The sequence below is a fragment of the Chelonoidis abingdonii genome, chromosome 8 (assembly GCF_003597395.2).
Source record: "Chelonoidis abingdonii isolate Lonesome George chromosome 8, CheloAbing_2.0, whole genome shotgun sequence".
NCBI lineage: Eukaryota > Metazoa > Chordata > Testudines > Testudinidae > Chelonoidis > Chelonoidis abingdonii.
Window position 1 is genome coordinate 5,786,261 of NC_133776.1, and position 16,508 is coordinate 5,802,768.

Sequence of the window (16,508 nt, forward strand, 5' to 3'; positions counted from 1 at the left end):
GTTTTTCTACAGATGTTTTTGTTGTTGGTTTGGTTTGGTTTTTTCTTTAGTCATCCCTGCCCGGGCCCCATCGAAACTGTTCGAATTGGGCCCCGCACTTCCTAAAGCGGCCCTGGTGCCCAGAACCCGCCCTCCCAAACTCTGCCTCCACCTGCCTAAAGCTCTGGGGGGGGTTGGGGTTGGGAGAGAAGGTCTTGGATGCAGGTCCTGGGCTGGGGAGGGGATGCAGGGCTGGGGATGGAGTTTGGGTGCAGGCTTCTGCGGTTGGGCAGGGGTGGGTGTGCAGGCAGTGGTGAGGGTTGCAGTCTGGGTGGGTGTGGGAAGGGGTGAGGGGTGCAGCGTTCTGGGAGAGTTGGGGGTTGAGAAGGGATTGTGGGAAAGGGGAGGTGGTGCACAATCTGGGAATGGGGTGTGGCACGCTCTGGGAGTCGGAGTGCGGTAGGAGGTGCAGGTGGTGAGGCTCCTGGGATGAGTGGATTCATGATGCACGATGGGGCTCCAATGGGCAGGATGAGGGGGCGGCATGCAAGGGGGCGTTAGGGGGTGTGGGCAGTTGAGGAGTGTCTGTGGTGGGGCTGAGGGTTTGGGGATGTCTGAGGCTAGTTGGATGGTTGGAGGGGGCGTCTTCAACGGATCGTGGAGCATGAGGGTGTAGGGGTGCAGGGGCTTCAAGGGATGCTAGGTTGCGGCAGAGCTAGTAGTATGAGGGGTGGTTCAGTGAGCTCGCGGGGGGGCTCGAGGCGGTGAGGATGCGAGGAGAGGATTAGCTCAAGGATGCGAGGGGAATGAGGGGCTTTGAAGGATGGTGGTCATGATCTGCGGGGGGAGCTTCAGTGCCTGGGACAGCAGGATCATGTGTGGTAGGGTCTGCGAGGGGATGAATGAGGATTCGTTGATGGAGTCTTGGGGGATGGAGGGCTGAAGTCTCAGATAAGGTTGATGTTGTGGGGGGCTGTGATAGGCTGGGTCAGGCGTGGAAGAGGGAATGAACAAGGGAGGGGGGGAGGGGGGGTGGGGGGGGGCGGAGGGGGGGGAGGGGGGTTCATGGCGGGTGAGGGAGAGAGGGGGCGGGGAATGGGTGGCTGGGGAGGTGGGGGGAAGGGGGGGGGAGGGGGCGTGGGTATGCGAGGGGGGCTGGGAGGGGGAAAGGGGGGGGGAGGGGGTTGGGGGGGGGTGCGGTGGGAGGGGGCGGGGGATGTGGGAGGGGATAGGGAGGGGGGTGGGGCGGGAGGGGATGAGGTTTGATAGGGAGGGCTGAGGATGAGGGGTTACAGTGCTGCAGCGGGGGGTCAAGGCTGGGAAGAGGAGGGATGTGGGTGCGATGGGGGGCATAGGGGGTGTGGGGGCTGAGTTGAGGGGTTTCATGCTGGGAGGGGTCAGGGCTGGGGCAGAGGGTGGAGGTTGAGGGGTGTGAGGGCTGTGGGAGAGGATGGTCATGATGTGGGGGGTCGAGGGCTGAGGGCAGAGGATTAGGGTATGAGGGCTGAGGTTGTTTGGAAGTAGTGGAGAGCTCAGGGGTAGGGCCGAAAGGGAAGGGTTAGAGGGTCAGCCTCCGCGTGGCCAGTAGGAGGGTTTGCAGGCACCTATGAGACGCTGGCTGTTGGGCTGAGCAGACAGCAGTTCTTGTTTGAGCCAGCATGAGAGCAGCATGTGCATGTTCGTGGCGTGGGGGGCTGAGGACCCGACCTGGGGAGAGAGGGGGGGGGTGAGGGGGGGGCGGCGGTAGGTACCGAGGGACCCGCTCCGATAGCAGGGCAGAGACGGCATCGATGAGGGTTTGGGGCTGAGGATGAGGGGTTATGCTGCAGCGGGGGTCAGGGCTGGGAAGGGATTGGTGCAGGGGAATGGAGGGTTGGCTATGTTGAGGTTGAGGGGTTCATGCCTCGGGGCGGGGTCAGGGCTGGGGAGAGGTTAGGTCTGAGCGTGTGTGAGGGCTGTGGATGAGGATTCATGATGTGGGGGTGGGGGCTGGGGCCCGACCCAGGCAGGCTGGGGGAGAGACCCAGCTCCAATATTGCTGGAGCGGCCCCAGCCCTGATATTCCTGGTTGCTCGAGCACCGCAAACTATTAAACCTGCCACCTATGCCCTGGGGGGAGCGGTTGTTCCGTGTTATAGAGGGGCCCTGCTGGAGGTGGCAGGGATAGCTCCTCACTGGCAGCGCTCCAGAACCCAGCCCCTGTGCACAAGCACCGAAAAACCTGAACAGCTCCGGCCTGCTAGTCACAGCGGAGGCCACAGTTGGAGAGGGAGTTGTTATAAAGATGAATTTTCGAGCGGGCCTGGAGCTGCTCCAGTTCCCCACACCAACTGCCAAAATCCATCAGTCGCACCCTCAAAAATGATGAAAATAACTTAGAATATATGAGATATTAAAGAAGCACAGGCTGGTGTTCAGTGGTTTGCCTTCTGGGTCGGAGCTCCAGGGACCATCTTTTCCCTGCACTCACAAGAGCTGGAACTCCTCCTTTCTATTAATGCAAGCAGAGAATCTCCCATAATCACATGACTCCAGAAGCTGGGACTTTAAGAAAAACTGTGCAGGCTCCCTTGAGATAGCAACAAGTCAGGAGTTCTCTGCAGCAGATGCCAGGTCCCAGCTGCTGTGTCTGGTCCCCAGGGGCCTCTGTTTGGTCAAGCAGGGTGTAACATGCCAAGAGCTGTAGTCTCTGCCGTATTGTTACATCTATTACAGTTGAGTGTGGCTGGGGCTAGGGCGTCTCCGATCAGGCAAGCTCAGATATGCAGCTGGGTTAATTTTTTTTCACTATCAAATATGTGAGCTTGTATGTTCAGTGTCAGGTGGAGCAGCCACTTTTGGAGCGATGCAGGAGGAATCAGACTGGCTGCCAAATGCAGTGCTGGGTGACCATAACCACCTCCAGGCTGCATAAGGGCAGGCTCAGCGGAAAGACCTGCAGGAGGGGACAGTCCATAGTGAGGCCCAGCCGATCGGTAGGAAGGCAGTAGTGCTGCAGGTGGCGTGTTTCAAGTGAAATGCAAAGAGTGGAGACGAGCTCTTGTGGTCATTAAAGAGGCCATCACATCTTTCATACCTGGCAGGTGTTACCCTGACAGCAGGTCCACATCCCCTCTTTGAGTAATTAAACGTGCCCGTCTATGCTACCCTGCAGCATCTGTGGGGTACGATATTCCCACTTCCTACCTAAGGGCTGGGCAGTGTTAAACAGCAGCTGTGTTCCAACCCGGAGCTGGCTGCCACGGCAGAGTGGGGAATGAGTCTTGCTGTGTATGGCTGAGAAAGTGCTTTGGATCGGTGGCTGTAAGGTGCTATAAGGAAGGTAAGGTACTAGATTCCTTTGGGGGCACAGAACGGTTATTGGCAACTGAATAGCCCCCAAAGGCTTCAGGGAAACATACAAGCGATTGTCTCTACTGAGAAATTCCAAAGAGGCCTACAAAGTGGTGTGTGTTTCTCTGTCCACAGACAGTTTCACGCCAACAAGCTGCTGCAGGGAAGGTTGGCTGGAGCTGTCTCCTCTGCAGGTGACCGGCGTGGCTACTGGAGACTGAACGGCCTGTTGGAGCTGTGCCCGCCCCGTAGGACAGCAGTGAACATGTCTCAGAAGAGAAGGAACCGGCAGGCACGTGACGCGGAGAAGATCACGGCCAGTCCTGCTGGCAGCGGGGATGCAGCGAGGACTGGAGCTGCTGCAGCACCCCGGGGGCAGCTGAAAGGCAAACGGAAGGTCCTGGCAGAGCCCAGTGGGGCGGAGATGTTGACCGTGGATAAGAGGAGGAGGGAAGGGGAGGTGGCAGAGGGGGGAGGAGCTGGGAGCCTGGGGGAAGCCGTGAGGCAGGCGCGGCTGCGATTTGCCCCCTCTGTGCAGGACTTCAAGTACAACAAGAAGCGAGTGCGCCTGGTCTCGCAGGACTCTTACCTCAAGGATGCCGCCAAAGGTGTTGTGTACTGGATGTCTCGAGACCAGAGGGTGCAAGGTACGATCCTTCCCAGGACCAGGATGCCTGGGGTGGGTGGGACTATGAGGAGTCAAAACCCTTGTCCCCTCCCCCTCGCCCCTGGAGCAAGTTCTTGCAGTTGAGACCTTGATGACACCAGTTGAGAGCCCTGGGCTCCCCATCCAGCATCATGGCCTAGCAGGATTCCTGTTGGGAAGCCTCGTGGCAGTGCACATGGCTAGAGCATGTGATTCTTGGCTGGCATGTGCTGCCGCCTCCTCTTTCCCCAGGTGCTGGCTCTCCGTGGGTTTTACTTTGGAGTTTGTGGCTTTAGACAAACTCCCCTGCTAGGGGTGGGCTTGAGGAAGGCTGGATTTTGCTTTGACATGGTGTGGGGCTTTGCACAGGTGGGTCAGTATCAATAGCTCCGTTTTACAGATGGGGAAACCGAGGCACTAATTTTGGTGCCCAAGGTCAGCTGTGAAGCCAAGGTCTCCTGGCTCCCCGTCCTGGGCCCGAGCCATTGGCTGAGCATTTGGCAGTGCTGCTCTGTAGCAAGGCAAAGTGTCACCCAAAGTGAATGCAGTCCCATGCTCTCTCTCTCCAGATAACTGGGCTTTCCTGTACGCTCAGCGCCTGGCCCTGAAGCAGCAGCTCCCTCTGCACGTCTGCTTCTGCCTGGTGCCCAAGTTTTTGGAGGCCACCATCCGTCACTTCGGCTTCATGCTGAAAGGCCTGCAAGAAGTGGCCGAGGTACCGGTTGCTTAGGAAATGCCACAGAGGGGAGGGTAAGAGCAGGGGCAGAGCATAGGCCCGGGACACACAGCAGTGGAGGCAGGCGTGCGGCTCTCAGCAACGTCCCAGAAGGTCCCGAGCCTGCCAAGAGCCGGGATTTTTCCAACGCTGTCTTCTCTCACGGGGGGCAGGGGGGAGTTGAACTTGCAATCCGTTTCCCTTCTCCCAACACTACAAGGCTGCTCGCAGGGCCAACGTCTCTGTGCAGCACCAGGCATTTGTCTGGAAAGCAAAGTCACTTCAGTTGCAGGGACCCGGCCCGCAGCCTTCCCTGGGATCTTTATAACTGGTTAACGTAGGCAGAGATTGGCCAAGCCGCCCAAGCGATTGGGTGGTGCCAGCAAACAACATGGAGCACCCAACTCTTGGTTGGAGCCCAGCTGGGGTTATGCTGGGCAGCTTGGCCTGGAGGGGCAGTTACAGCAAGCGGGCTCTTTGCCCCATATTCCCAGAGCCTTTCCCTTCGTTCCAGGAGTGCCAGGAGCTGGACATCCCCTTCCACCTGCTCATCGGCTTTGCCAAGGATGTGCTGCCTGCCTTCGTGGTGGGCCGTGGCATCGGCGGAGTGGTGACAGACTTCTCCCCGCTCCGTGTCCCCATGCAGTGGGTGGAAGACGTCAAGGAGAGGCTCCCAGGAGATGTGCCCTTTGTACAGGTGGGGGCCTGGGCTGTGGGAAGGGGGGAGGCATGCGGTGGTGGGGCTGGGGGCTCTGTACATAGGCCGTTTCTCCATGCTGGCATGTGATCGCCAGGTGCCGGTGTTGATAGTGGGACTAACAGCTGGCTCCCAGCCCTTTAAGTAGGGAGCTCAGACAGAACGAAAGCATCAAGAGCTGGTCACTGCAGATTGAATAGCAGGGTGCTGCTGTTGCTCCAAGATCTGGGAAAGCCCCCCCAACAAATCGGCTTTGGAGAAGGTGGGGGACTCACGCAGGTAATTGGCGGTGGGGCAGGGAACTAGTTCCGGCGCTTGGAAGGTTTTTGAGCTTGGGGGTGCATATTGGACGGAATCAGAAGATTGGGGGCTGGGAAGGAGGTGGAGGCGGGGGGAGTGAATGAGATTGTACCAGGCCATCCCCCTTCCTAGGGACACGCAGCCACTGCATGGAGCTGATGATGGCAGACACAGGGAGTAACTCCTTACAAGTACTGTTCCAGGGAGAAATTCCCACTCGGCTCAAACGCCCCATTCATATTCCCCACGAGAATCAATCCGGTACTGGGAGGTTCCTGGCCCATGTCTGTGTCAAGAGAGAAACACACAAGACCCTTTGGGATGGGGTCAGCTGTGCTGAATTCAGCAACTATTCTTTTGTTAGATTCTTTTTAAATTAAAAAAAAATCACCTGTCAAGCTGTTGTGTAGCTTAGCTCCATCTTTCCCAAACCAGCAGAGACCTGGCTGGATCCGAGCGGGTGTCTCCTCCTGCTCCTAGGCAGTTTTATTTCCAGGTCCTGCGCCCCAGGCTGCAGGGCTGGGGTTGCAGGGGAAGGTTGGCCTGCCAGGGGGAAAAGTTGAAATTAAAAACAAAGCCATGGGAAGGGTTTGGGTGGATCTAGGGCTCGGTCAGAGGTTGGCAGGGGTGGGGGGTCATGTTTCTCATCCCCTGTGCAGCTTGCCTAGTCCCAGCTCGCTAACTGCTTTCCAGGTTGATGCACACAACATTGTCCCATGCTGGGTTGCCTCAGACAAGCAGGAGTACGCAGCCAGTACAATTCGACGGAAGATCCATGATCGGCTCTCGGAGTTCCTCACGGAATTCCCTCCCGTCATCAAGCACCCGTATCCGTCCGCAGCCCCGGCAGAGGTAACATCTGGAGTTCTTCAGCCTAGGGTGGCTCCCAGCAGAGCAACCCAAACACCAGCTAAGCTTCAAACCCCACTGGAGGGTGGGTGTGATCTCCATTTTACAATGCGGGGCGGGGAATCAAGGCTGCGGGTTAAGTGACTTGCCCAGGGTCACACAAAGGCAGTGGCGGGGCTGGGAACAGATCAGAAGTCCTGATTTCCAATTCCCTGCCTGATGCAGTAGAGGTTAAAGAAACCTTAGCTTAACCAAAGGCAGATGGACTCCCAGCAACCTGTGCCCAGGGTGTACTTAGTAAGGGGAGGACGTGTCTGGTCCAGAGCAGCCATCAGAACCGGCCCCAGCTGGACAGTAACATCCTGGGCAGGACAGTAACATCTGCCGCTTGGCTAAAGCCTCCTTGTGATTGTGCAGCCCATAGACTGGAACGCCTGCCACGCCAGCCTGCAGGTGGACTGCTCGGTGAAGGAGGTGACTTGGGCGACACCGGGGACGGCCGCGGGGCTGGCTGTGCTGGAGTCGTTCATAGGCGAGCGGCTGAAATCCTTCGGCACCGACCGGAACAACCCAAACAGGGCAGCACTCAGCAACCTCTCGCCGTGGTTCCACTTTGGTGAGTGGCCCCTGAAAAGCCCTGGAGATTCGAAGGGCAACAGGCTTGAGTGATCTGGGTAATTACCCCTCCGGGCACAGTATGGCCTCTCGGGGGAAGTAAGTGTCCCGGGCCAAGGAGAGATGGCTAGTGAGGGGCCGTATTTCTGTAGTCCCTTTCCTCACGCTGGTGCCTGTAGCTGGGCTGCCGGAGGGAAGAGCATTGGCCCAGGTTTCTCCCAAGGGACTGACTTAATTGGTTTCTGAGCTCCATGGCAGCCTGGGGGGTACAAAGGCCTGGCTGTTGGTGTTTCATGCTGCACTGAGGTTAGCTGCAGATATTTATATGAACTGGATCAACCCTAGTGGCGGGAACACTGTGCACCAGAAGGGGGTGAGGCCTGAGCTTGGCAGGAGTGGGGGTAGTGCTCTGGCATTCGATCCCACGTGCTCAGGCCAGGCCCGCAGCACACCAGCTCCCTTGGGAACCTGCAAGTACAAGGATCAGTGACCGAACACCCTCTGTGCTTCCCCATCTCTTCTCCCCACCCCGTTCCCGGCCAGGCCAGGTCTCCGTCCAGCGGGCCATCCTGGAGGTGCAGAAATATCGCAGTAAATACAAGGAGTCGGTGGATGGGTTCATCGAGGAGGCGGTGGTCCGCAGGGAGCTGGCCGACAACTTCTGCTACTACAACAGGAACTACGACAAGGTGGAAGGTAACGCGTGGCCCCCGCTCTGGGGGAGCAGCAGCGAGCTGCAGCCTGCCCTACTCATGGTGTGCAGGGAGGGACTGGGGTCCGGGGGAAGCTAGTCCTGCCTCTGCCCAGACCTGCTGGCAGGATTGGCACCTCCAGCCCAGTGGCTCCATCACCCAGCTGCAGAGTTCCTCTCTCATGGAGCCCGGCTGCCCCGGTACGTGCTCCCTAGCCCGACTGTTGTGTTTTGAAGGTGCGTACAACTGGGCCAAAACCACCCTGAAGCTCCACGCCCAGGACAAGAGGTCTCACCTCTACGAGCTGAAGCAGCTGGAGGAGGGGAAGACGCACGACCCGCTCTGGAACGCTGCCCAGGTACCAACCAGCCTGAGCTTCCGCCTCCCCTCCTGGATCCGTTGGGTGTTATCACCGAGCACCCCAGACAGCCCCAGTCCTGGTGGGTTCCTAGAACAGAGCCAGCCACAGAGCACACCTGCATCTCTGCACCCCATGCCAGCGTGTGCCCTTTGAACATGGGTTACAGCTAGGGTGACCAGATAGCAAATGTGAAAAATCGGGACAGAGGGTGGGGGGTAATAGGAGCCTATATAAGACCCAAAAATTGGGACTGTCCCTATAAAATCGGGACATCTGGTCTCCCTAGTTACAGCAGATATTCCCCAGCCAAGTACACAGGTTGGAGAGTTCCACCGGCCAGGTGGGGCCTGCAGGCAGGAGCTTGGTTCTCTCCACTGAGGGAGACTACCAGTAAGGTAGTCATAAACCTCCTAGTCAGATGGGAAACTGAGGCCAGGTCCAGGCAGGCCCTGCCTCTCACTCTTCACCCCAGATTCCACCCAGGTGAGTCTCATTCTCACCTCCCTCCTCTCCTCTGAGGAGCTGCCCGGGTTCTCCTAGGGACCCTGGGGGGGCAAGGCTGCAGTTGTCACGTTGGTGCCTGTGCTGGGCTCCCCCCTTCTCTGCAGCTCCAGATGGTTCACGAGGGGAAGATGCACGGGTTCCTACGCATGTACTGGGCCAAGAAAATCCTGGAGTGGACCCGCTCCTCCGAGGAGGCCCTGAAGTTCGCCATTTACCTCAATGATCGCTATGAGCTGGACGGCCGGGATCCCAACGGCTACGTAGGTTAGTGACTGGGGTGTGGGAGTGAGAAACCCTGGAGAACTCGGGGAGGGGGATCCTGTCGGTCCTTCGCTGGGAGGGAGCTGCCAAGGTCTCTTACACTGGTTAAAGGGCCTCCTGTTGCCCCCACATAGTCTGTCCAGCTCCCTCATACAGCCCCCAGCCCCGTATCCCTCCCTTGCTTGGGCTTGTCGCAGGCGGCGGGGGGGCTGGGAACAGGTGCAGGAGGGTCCGGGCAGGGCAGGGCTGGGCAACCTCACTGGGTGTTCTGTGCCTGGCAGGCTGCATGTGGTCCATCTGCGGGATCCACGACCATGGCTGGACCGAGCGGGCCGTGTTCGGGAAGATCCGTTACATGAACTACGCTGGCTGCAAGAGGAAATTCAACGTGGGACAGTTCGAGCGCAGATACGATCCCCACCAACTGGGCCAGTAGGCTTGTGAGGGAGCAGCTCCTGCTGAAAACAGGCCTGCAGGGGCTTGTGGGGCGAGGTCTCTGCTGGGCCTTCGAACATTTGCATTTTCCCTGAATACCATTGAAAGGCCCGTGCCTCTGAGCCAAGAGCCAGCGGGGACTCGGTTGCCTTTGCCATGGTACTGCTCAGCCTCTTGTCTACGGATTCCCCCAAGGCAGCAGTTTGGGCGCAATGCCGGGAGCTGTGGCAGCAAAACTCCGCTTTTCTCGATGCCCAAAGTTCTCTCTGACACAGCCCCGGATGTGCCACCTCCCACTACTAGCCGGGGCCAGCTGTAAAAGCTCCTTTGATATTTCTAGAGGGGACAGGCTCACCAGCCACCCCACCTGCTCAGGGAGGAGACACTGTGCCTTTTCCAGCGTAGCCCTTGCCTGCAGCAGGTAGACAGACCTGGTCTTAGAGCTCTGGGATGGAAAACAGCAGCATGTAGCTTAGCGCTTCTGGATTGATGGTGTGTAGAACGAGCTGCTGGCAGGCAGAGTTGGGGGAAGCTCAGAGCAAATCCACTGCTGCTGGCAGGAGCTCAGCTTTCACGCAGAGCAGGGAAGATGGGAGCTCCCAGGGTGAAACATACTGACCTCAAGTGGCTGCGTTACTTCTTGGGGCTTTCCCACCCCACCCCACGCAGTAAGCAGGCAGGGTTTTCAGAGTGGCTGTTACAGACCCCGCTGCATGTCACTGGGCTTTTGTCTTAAACCTTACAACACCCAGCCCTGGTGTCCAGGCCATTTCTGCAGCAGCATTTCGATGGGCTCAGAGGAAGATGAGACCTGGAGCTGCCCAACCCTTGTCCTAAACCTTAGCAAGCTACAGCTCAGTTCAGAGCGACGGTCCACCAGCCTGGATCTGCTCAGACAGCCTGAGATGCTCCAGGGATTGGGACAGTTGGGCACTACTGGCTACCCGCAGCCACTAGTGTGGCACGAGGCCGTGAAGCAGAGGCCAGACACGGTCAGCCCAGCATGTTTTTATGTGTGACTGTCTCGTTTCTGGAGTGTTCCTAAGCTCTCTGCTGCAGCGTTGCACCTTTACAAAGGCGGCTCTTTCCATGAGTGCGTCTGCCCTGACACCAGCAGTTAGGGTTCCACCCCGTCAGCGCTAACATTACCCAGAACACTAGGGGGCACTGTTGGGTCAAAGAAAGCCAAGAACATACCTGCACCTGCCTATCCTGAACTGTGCAGCATCAGGTCAGGGTTTAATCCAACTGGAATATTGACTTAAATGGTAAATTAGAACAGCTCTTCCTGCATCACTTGGCTTTCTGGGCTGGTCACCCATCCACATCAGAACCAGGCCTGATCCTCCTTAATAACACAACTACAGATTGAACCTCTCTAACCCGGCACTCCCTGGTCTGGCAACATCCTTGCTCTGGGATAGGTGCCAACTCCATGGGTGCTCCTGGGCTGGAGCACCCATGGGGAAAAATTAGTGGGTGCAGAACATCCACTGGTGCCAAGCTCCTCCCTCTGCTCCCCTCCCTCCATGCCTCTGGGACCAGTACCAGCCTGGGGCAGAGAGGGGTGCAGACAGGGGTAAGGCTGGAATCACAGCTGGGGGTGGCTGCGGAGCCCTGCCAACTGAGACCCTGGGCACCAGGAGAGGGGCCTGTAACCAGGACCTCGAGCAAGGGGCTGGCAACCGGGACCTGGTGCCGGCATTGGAGCCCCTGGGCAGGGGGCCACACTGGCTGCAAAACCTGGGGGTGTTGTAACCTATGGAGACCCGCTGGAACTCTGCATTGACCGCCTGCAGTTCGGCAAATTCTCTGGTTCAGCACCGATCAGATCCCAAGTGTGCGGAATGGAGAGGTTCAACCTGCAGTCTCCCTGGTTTCCAGCAGCAAGCTGACCTGAGTTGTCCACCACTCTGTTTTTAAATTAAAGGAACAAGCATGTGAGCAGCACTCTGGAATTATGAGCAAAAATCTTTGTATTTCTTTCAGCCCAGCTTTAATAAACTCCAGTAGAGCAGAGGTCAAGCAAGAGCAGCTAATGATGCGCCTCTTATTAACTTCGTTTATTAGGGACGACATTTTCATTGTTACACTGTACAATACAGCAGAAGAATCCAATTGAATAGCATGTACATTGCATCACATGACCCTTCCCTGTATTTACAAAGAGCTTGTACACATAGTTACACTTATTTATTAGTGGTAAGTACGTTAATAGCTTGGCAGACGGGTCAGTAGCAGCTTCATTAGTGTCGTGCATCATTTTGCATTAAACCCCTCTGCTGTCTTGAATTCCCAGGTGGGGTTCCCGTTTCAGCCAGAAAGGTCCCACCGTGAAGGGGGACAAAACCCAGAAATCTACTCGCTGCCTTTTTAAATATAATCAGTGCTTCCAGAAACCGCCAGGAGGCTTAGCCACCATGGAAACACCCCACCATGTTAAAGTGCTTCAGAACAAAACGTCACAGAACGTTCTGTTGTGTTGTGTCAGAGCCGGCCCATGGGAGGGAACCGGTCCAGCAGACACCACTGCCACGGACAGTAGTGCCAGGTCTCAGACCAGGCATGGCTGACACCAAAGGAGGGATTTGATGGCTGTAGGATAGTGAAAATTATCATCCTGCAGTTTGTAGGACGGGATTGGCTTTTACCAGCCACAGCGCATGCAATGTTCAGAGCCACCTGGAGCTTGCTGGCCATCAGTGCAGTACAGCGGCATTCTTGGGCTGAAAGCTAGGAGGTGATATGGGCCCTGCATGTGACAAACGAGAGGGCAGCTGATTGCTGCTGCTCCCACCTCCAGGCTGGGCATTTAGCCTGAATACAGCTTGGCTGGGGTGGTGTCAAAGCAAGCTCCCAAAGCAGACCCTGTCAGTTCTCAGGTTAAGGCACATGCAACAGGTCAGTTCTGGGTGAGCTACAGGTGCCCTGGGCTTTGATCCCACCATCCTTCTGATGTAGAAAAGGGATACTAATGCTAGCGTCTCTCCACTTTACATAGAATTCTACCACCTCTGGAGCTCCTGCACTCTCAGTTCCCCGTTAAACCACCGGCCAAAACCCAGCCCTGCCCTATATAATAACCTACCGTTGCTGCCTGCTCCATGGGGTAACACCCTCATCGTGTAACAAAGAGCAGTCGCTCCTTGGCTTCCTGATACATTTAGTATGGAAATCTCTCACTGAACAGCTGATCTGAACCGAGTTCCACCATCAGCCTCAGCGCCCACCTCCCAGCGCTCTGCCCCTGGAGAAACAACAGTGGTCCCACTGTACTGCTGCTTTACGAGTCACCCAAGTTCTTGTCTGGGAGGAAACAGCAGCTGCAAGGAAGTCAACCTACCTACACAACTAATGGCCGCGTGGGGGGGAGAGGCTGCTTCCTCGAGCACATCCTGTCTGAGACAGAGCCCAAAAACGCAGCCAGCCTTCCTCGGCCCTCAGGCCGCCCCGGCATCTTCCAAGGGCACCTGCAACCTGTTTCACTTCAGCCCCAGCCTCTGCAGCTCCCCCAGGGCTTCACCGCTGGCATGAACGGGCAGGGGCGGCTTCAGGCCTCAGCACACCAAGCGCGTGCCTGGGGTGGCAAGCCGCGGGGGGCGTTCTGCCGGTCGCCGCGAGGGTGGCAGGCAGGTAGCCCTTCAGCAGCATGCCTGCGGAGGGTCCGCTGGTCCCGCGGCTTCGACGGACCTCCCACAGGCATGCCACCGAATCCGCAGGACCCGGGGACCTCCTGCAGGCAAGCTGCCAAAGGCAGCCTGCCTGCCATGCTTGGGGCGGCAAAATACCTAGAGCCACCCCTGAGAACGGGGCCAGGTCCACGAGAGGCTAGAACCCCGCCACTGCCCTGCACTTGGCCTGAAGTGCCAGCCACCAATCAGGACAGGAGCTGAGGTGGAGTTGCCACCATCACCCCCACTTCCAGGCAATACACCACGCTCCACCTCTCACACTTACACGAGTCAAACAGCGCCTTTCGATGTACACAACTGCATGGAGTGCCCAGCCAACGGCCGCGCTTGAAACGTGCCCATGTGCCGAGGGACACGCTCATCCTCCATAAACTGGAGCCAAGATCAGCCACTACCTGCAGAGAGCACAAGCCCCAACATCCACTCGCCGCGTGCAGCCCAGAGAGAGCACTGGATACCCCAACGGGGGGTCGCGACAGGCTGCATCTCCATATTGAAGAAGGAACCTGCGAGCTGCATTATAGACTCTCTGGACACTCCCCCAAATCACACCAACTACCAGTACGCCGCCCATCTGTGCCATGCCACACGACTCTGCCCAGACTCAGCTGGGCGCCAGGAGCTTTCCCCAGACGGAGCTAGCATGAAATGCTGGAAGAACGCAATTTGTCCATGCCGGGCCTCCTGTGCTGCTGGCGATGGACACTAAGGACCAGATTTTTAAAGATGTGGGGTGCTGTGCTCCTACTGAAATCAACACGAGTTAGGCACCTAAATAGCTTTAAAATCTGGCCCAAAGTGACCAACTCAAATGAACACAGCTTGTTAAAAAGACAGGAGCAATTGCCTTTAAAAGAGATCAACTTAAAACACCACTATGTACACAAAGATCAGCCCAGCTGAGATGATACACTGAGAAGAGGAGCTGGCCTGGGGCACCAGCTCTGTGAGGGCTCCAGATGGCAAATCAACGGCTTTACAGCTGCTCTGGGGACTGATCTGATACCAGCTCTGAGGAACGCTGGGCCAGGGGCAGCCAGTGGGCACTGTAGACGACCACATCCCTCCACACAAACACACAGCAACCGGTTTAGGCAGTGACTGAGGAGCGTGAGGTCCTGGGGAGAAGTTCTGGACCGGGCTAATCTCCTGACATCGTGGTGCTCCGCATCACAAGGCCAGGGTGCTCAGGGGCGGCTCCTTTACAAGGATATTGGCCGTCCCCAAGGGAGCTGACTGAAGCATGGGGCATGCTCAGCTGCTGCTCTGTCTGCCTCCCCAAGCGTTCGATCCAGCAGGTACTGGACTGCTAGCGGGAGGTGAAAGGTGCATGTCACAGAACAGCCTGGGGTCACACAGGATCAGGGGAGCCCAGCACGAACTGGCAGGTCCGACACACCAATGCTAAGGTCTGGAACAGGCCTGGCCAGAATCCACTGCAGGGAGGACACATTACACAAAGGGTGCAGCATGGATGGGAGAAAGGCTCCACTGAGACTGACTGTGGCTTCATCAAGCTCTGAAACAGTGGGGGGTGAGTGTCATGTGGAGTCACGTAAGTGCCCAGCACAAGCCAGAGATCCAGGCCTGTGCTTCTACAGGTCTCCAGCGATCCCAGAAGTCTGCTTCTAGCTAAGTCGCCTGGCTACACCTCATGGGCCACGAGCGAGGATGGGGTCCTCACAGCACCACAAGGCAAGCTGAGCGTTCAATGCTACGGGGCGGGGGCAGCACCACAGCACCTGCTCTCACGTGCTGGCGGACAGGTTCCCCACTGGGCCTGGTGCAGGAGCCCCCACTCCGCCTGGCACCCTGGGGATTGAGCTCTGGCTCTGTTCAAACTGATCCTTGCTCTTGGATCTAAGAGTAACTGCCCAGCCCCTCTACCCCAGCAGACAGACACATGCAAACACAGCCCCCAGTCCAGGGTAACAGCAGCACTCGGCAGCCCATCTCCTGCAAGGTCAGCAGAGAGAAGGCAGCTTCAGACCACCTGCTTCCTCTGGCTCAGCAAAGGCATTTCCTCTCCCCGTGCTGGGCATGCAGCTTCCTCATTGTGGCCTCCCCGCCTTCTGGCCCAGAATGCGGAAGCCCTTTGTTCACCTGCTGCCAGTGCCGGAGCATCGCACAGGGCGATCTCCTGGCACCTAGTGCTGCAGGAAAGGTGGCAGTCACGCCTCTGAGCCGACAAGTCCAATCCTTCACCCAGCAGGTGGGAATTCCGTCAGCAGCAGGCACAGTCTGAGGAACCGAACATCAATAGCGGAGACTGGCTGCTCCTGACAGCGACTCGCACAGATCTCTCCCCGAGCCTGCATGCAGCTAAAGCAGGGCCGGGTCTAAGGGAAAAATCAGATCAATTCCTGTGTCACATACAGTTCACGTGCTCTAGCCTGATCTGCCAGCCCAGCTGGCATCCGCAGTTCATGATGGCTCCTGCCAGGCAGAGGACAAGGAGCTGTTTGCTGCTGCTTCTTCCCCCTGCCCCCAAATCAAGTCATATCAGTTCTGAAGAAGGGCCAGTTAAAAAGATCATGTCAGCAGCAAAGGATATGGTGTGTTACAGGCAGAGGACTTGGCAAAAGCCCCTTCTCTTTTGCCCCAAGGCAGCCAGCCTAGGCAGCAGCAGGACTCCAGTTACTCCCCCCTGGAGAGCTGAGCTAGCCAGGAGCTTTCACCTCCTACCTGGTCGAAGCTCCCCAAGAACCTGCTTCAGGGAGGACAGCGCAGCTCCTGGCTAACACAGCATCTGGCTGAGCTCCTCCCTAAGGGGCCAGGGAGGAGGCACACAGGCATATGAATGCTCCTCCCTAAGGGACCAGGGAGGAGGCACACAGGCATATGAATGCTCCTCCCTAAGGGACCAGGGAGGAGGCACACAGGCATATGAATGCTCATTGCGCTCGGAGTGTGGCACAGACAGGACTCGCCGCCGGACCCTGCACAAAGGCAGCAGCGTGTCCACCTCGGCAGGGTCACGACTGCAAGAACTAGTGTCCGGAGTCCGCCAGCCCCAACACCACCGTGTAGAGTGCACAGAAACCGGCTCTCTTGAAGCAAACCAAGCAGATCCCGTCATGCTGCTCCGAGATCTCCACGATTCAGCCCTCCCACGGGCTCCTTTAACGTGAAAGTCAGGTTAATCTCTCGTTTAGTCTCTGGTGACGAAGGCCACGCACACACATACATCCGCTCGTCTCCTCTTCCTCCTCCGTCACCTCACTCATGTCGCAGCCACTGCCTCTGGCAGCTCCTCCTCTTAGTCAGAGATGTAGGACTCCAGACTCTGCTTGGCCAGCAGCTCTCTCCTGGCATGCAGGCGCTCGCACCGGGGGCAGCAGCCCGATTTGAAGCAGGACTTGTGGTAGCAGGCCTTGCACTCTGAGGGAGGGAGAGAAAGCAACGCCGTCAGCGCAGAGCTGGGGCCTA

General features: G+C 57.6%; 2 protein-coding genes across 3 annotated transcripts in view; one reads left to right on the forward strand and one right to left on the reverse strand.

Moving 5' to 3' along the window:
- Positions 1 to 11,625, forward strand: part of LOC116823006 (deoxyribodipyrimidine photo-lyase-like) — a 24,192-nt gene extending 12,567 nt beyond the window's left edge. Inside the window, exons 2-10 of one of the 2 annotated variants that reach the window (XM_075068341.1) lie at positions 3,448 to 3,959; positions 4,528 to 4,673; positions 5,188 to 5,370; positions 6,364 to 6,522; positions 6,937 to 7,135; positions 7,678 to 7,830; positions 8,063 to 8,184; positions 8,796 to 8,955; positions 9,234 to 11,065. In XM_075068341.1, coding sequence (XP_074924442.1) covers positions 3,578 to 3,959; positions 4,528 to 4,673; positions 5,188 to 5,370; positions 6,364 to 6,522; positions 6,937 to 7,135; positions 7,678 to 7,830; positions 8,063 to 8,184; positions 8,796 to 8,955; positions 9,234 to 9,388 — 1,659 coding nt within the window. In that variant the 5' untranslated portion in view covers positions 3,448 to 3,577 and the 3' untranslated portion in view covers positions 9,389 to 11,065. Of the gene's footprint in view, positions 1 to 3,447; positions 3,960 to 4,527; positions 4,674 to 5,187; positions 5,371 to 6,363; positions 6,523 to 6,936; positions 7,136 to 7,677; positions 7,831 to 8,062; positions 8,185 to 8,795; positions 8,956 to 9,233 lie in introns of both variants that reach the window. The other variant, XM_032777275.2, reaches the window with a different exon arrangement.
- Positions 11,436 to 16,508, reverse strand: part of RUBCN (rubicon autophagy regulator) — a 60,516-nt gene continuing 55,443 nt past the window's right edge. The window contains exon 23 of the mRNA XM_075068964.1: positions 11,436 to 16,460. Within this exon, the coding sequence (XP_074925065.1) occupies positions 16,339 to 16,460 (122 nt within the window). The 3' untranslated portion in view covers positions 11,436 to 16,338. The remainder of the gene's footprint in view (positions 16,461 to 16,508) is intronic.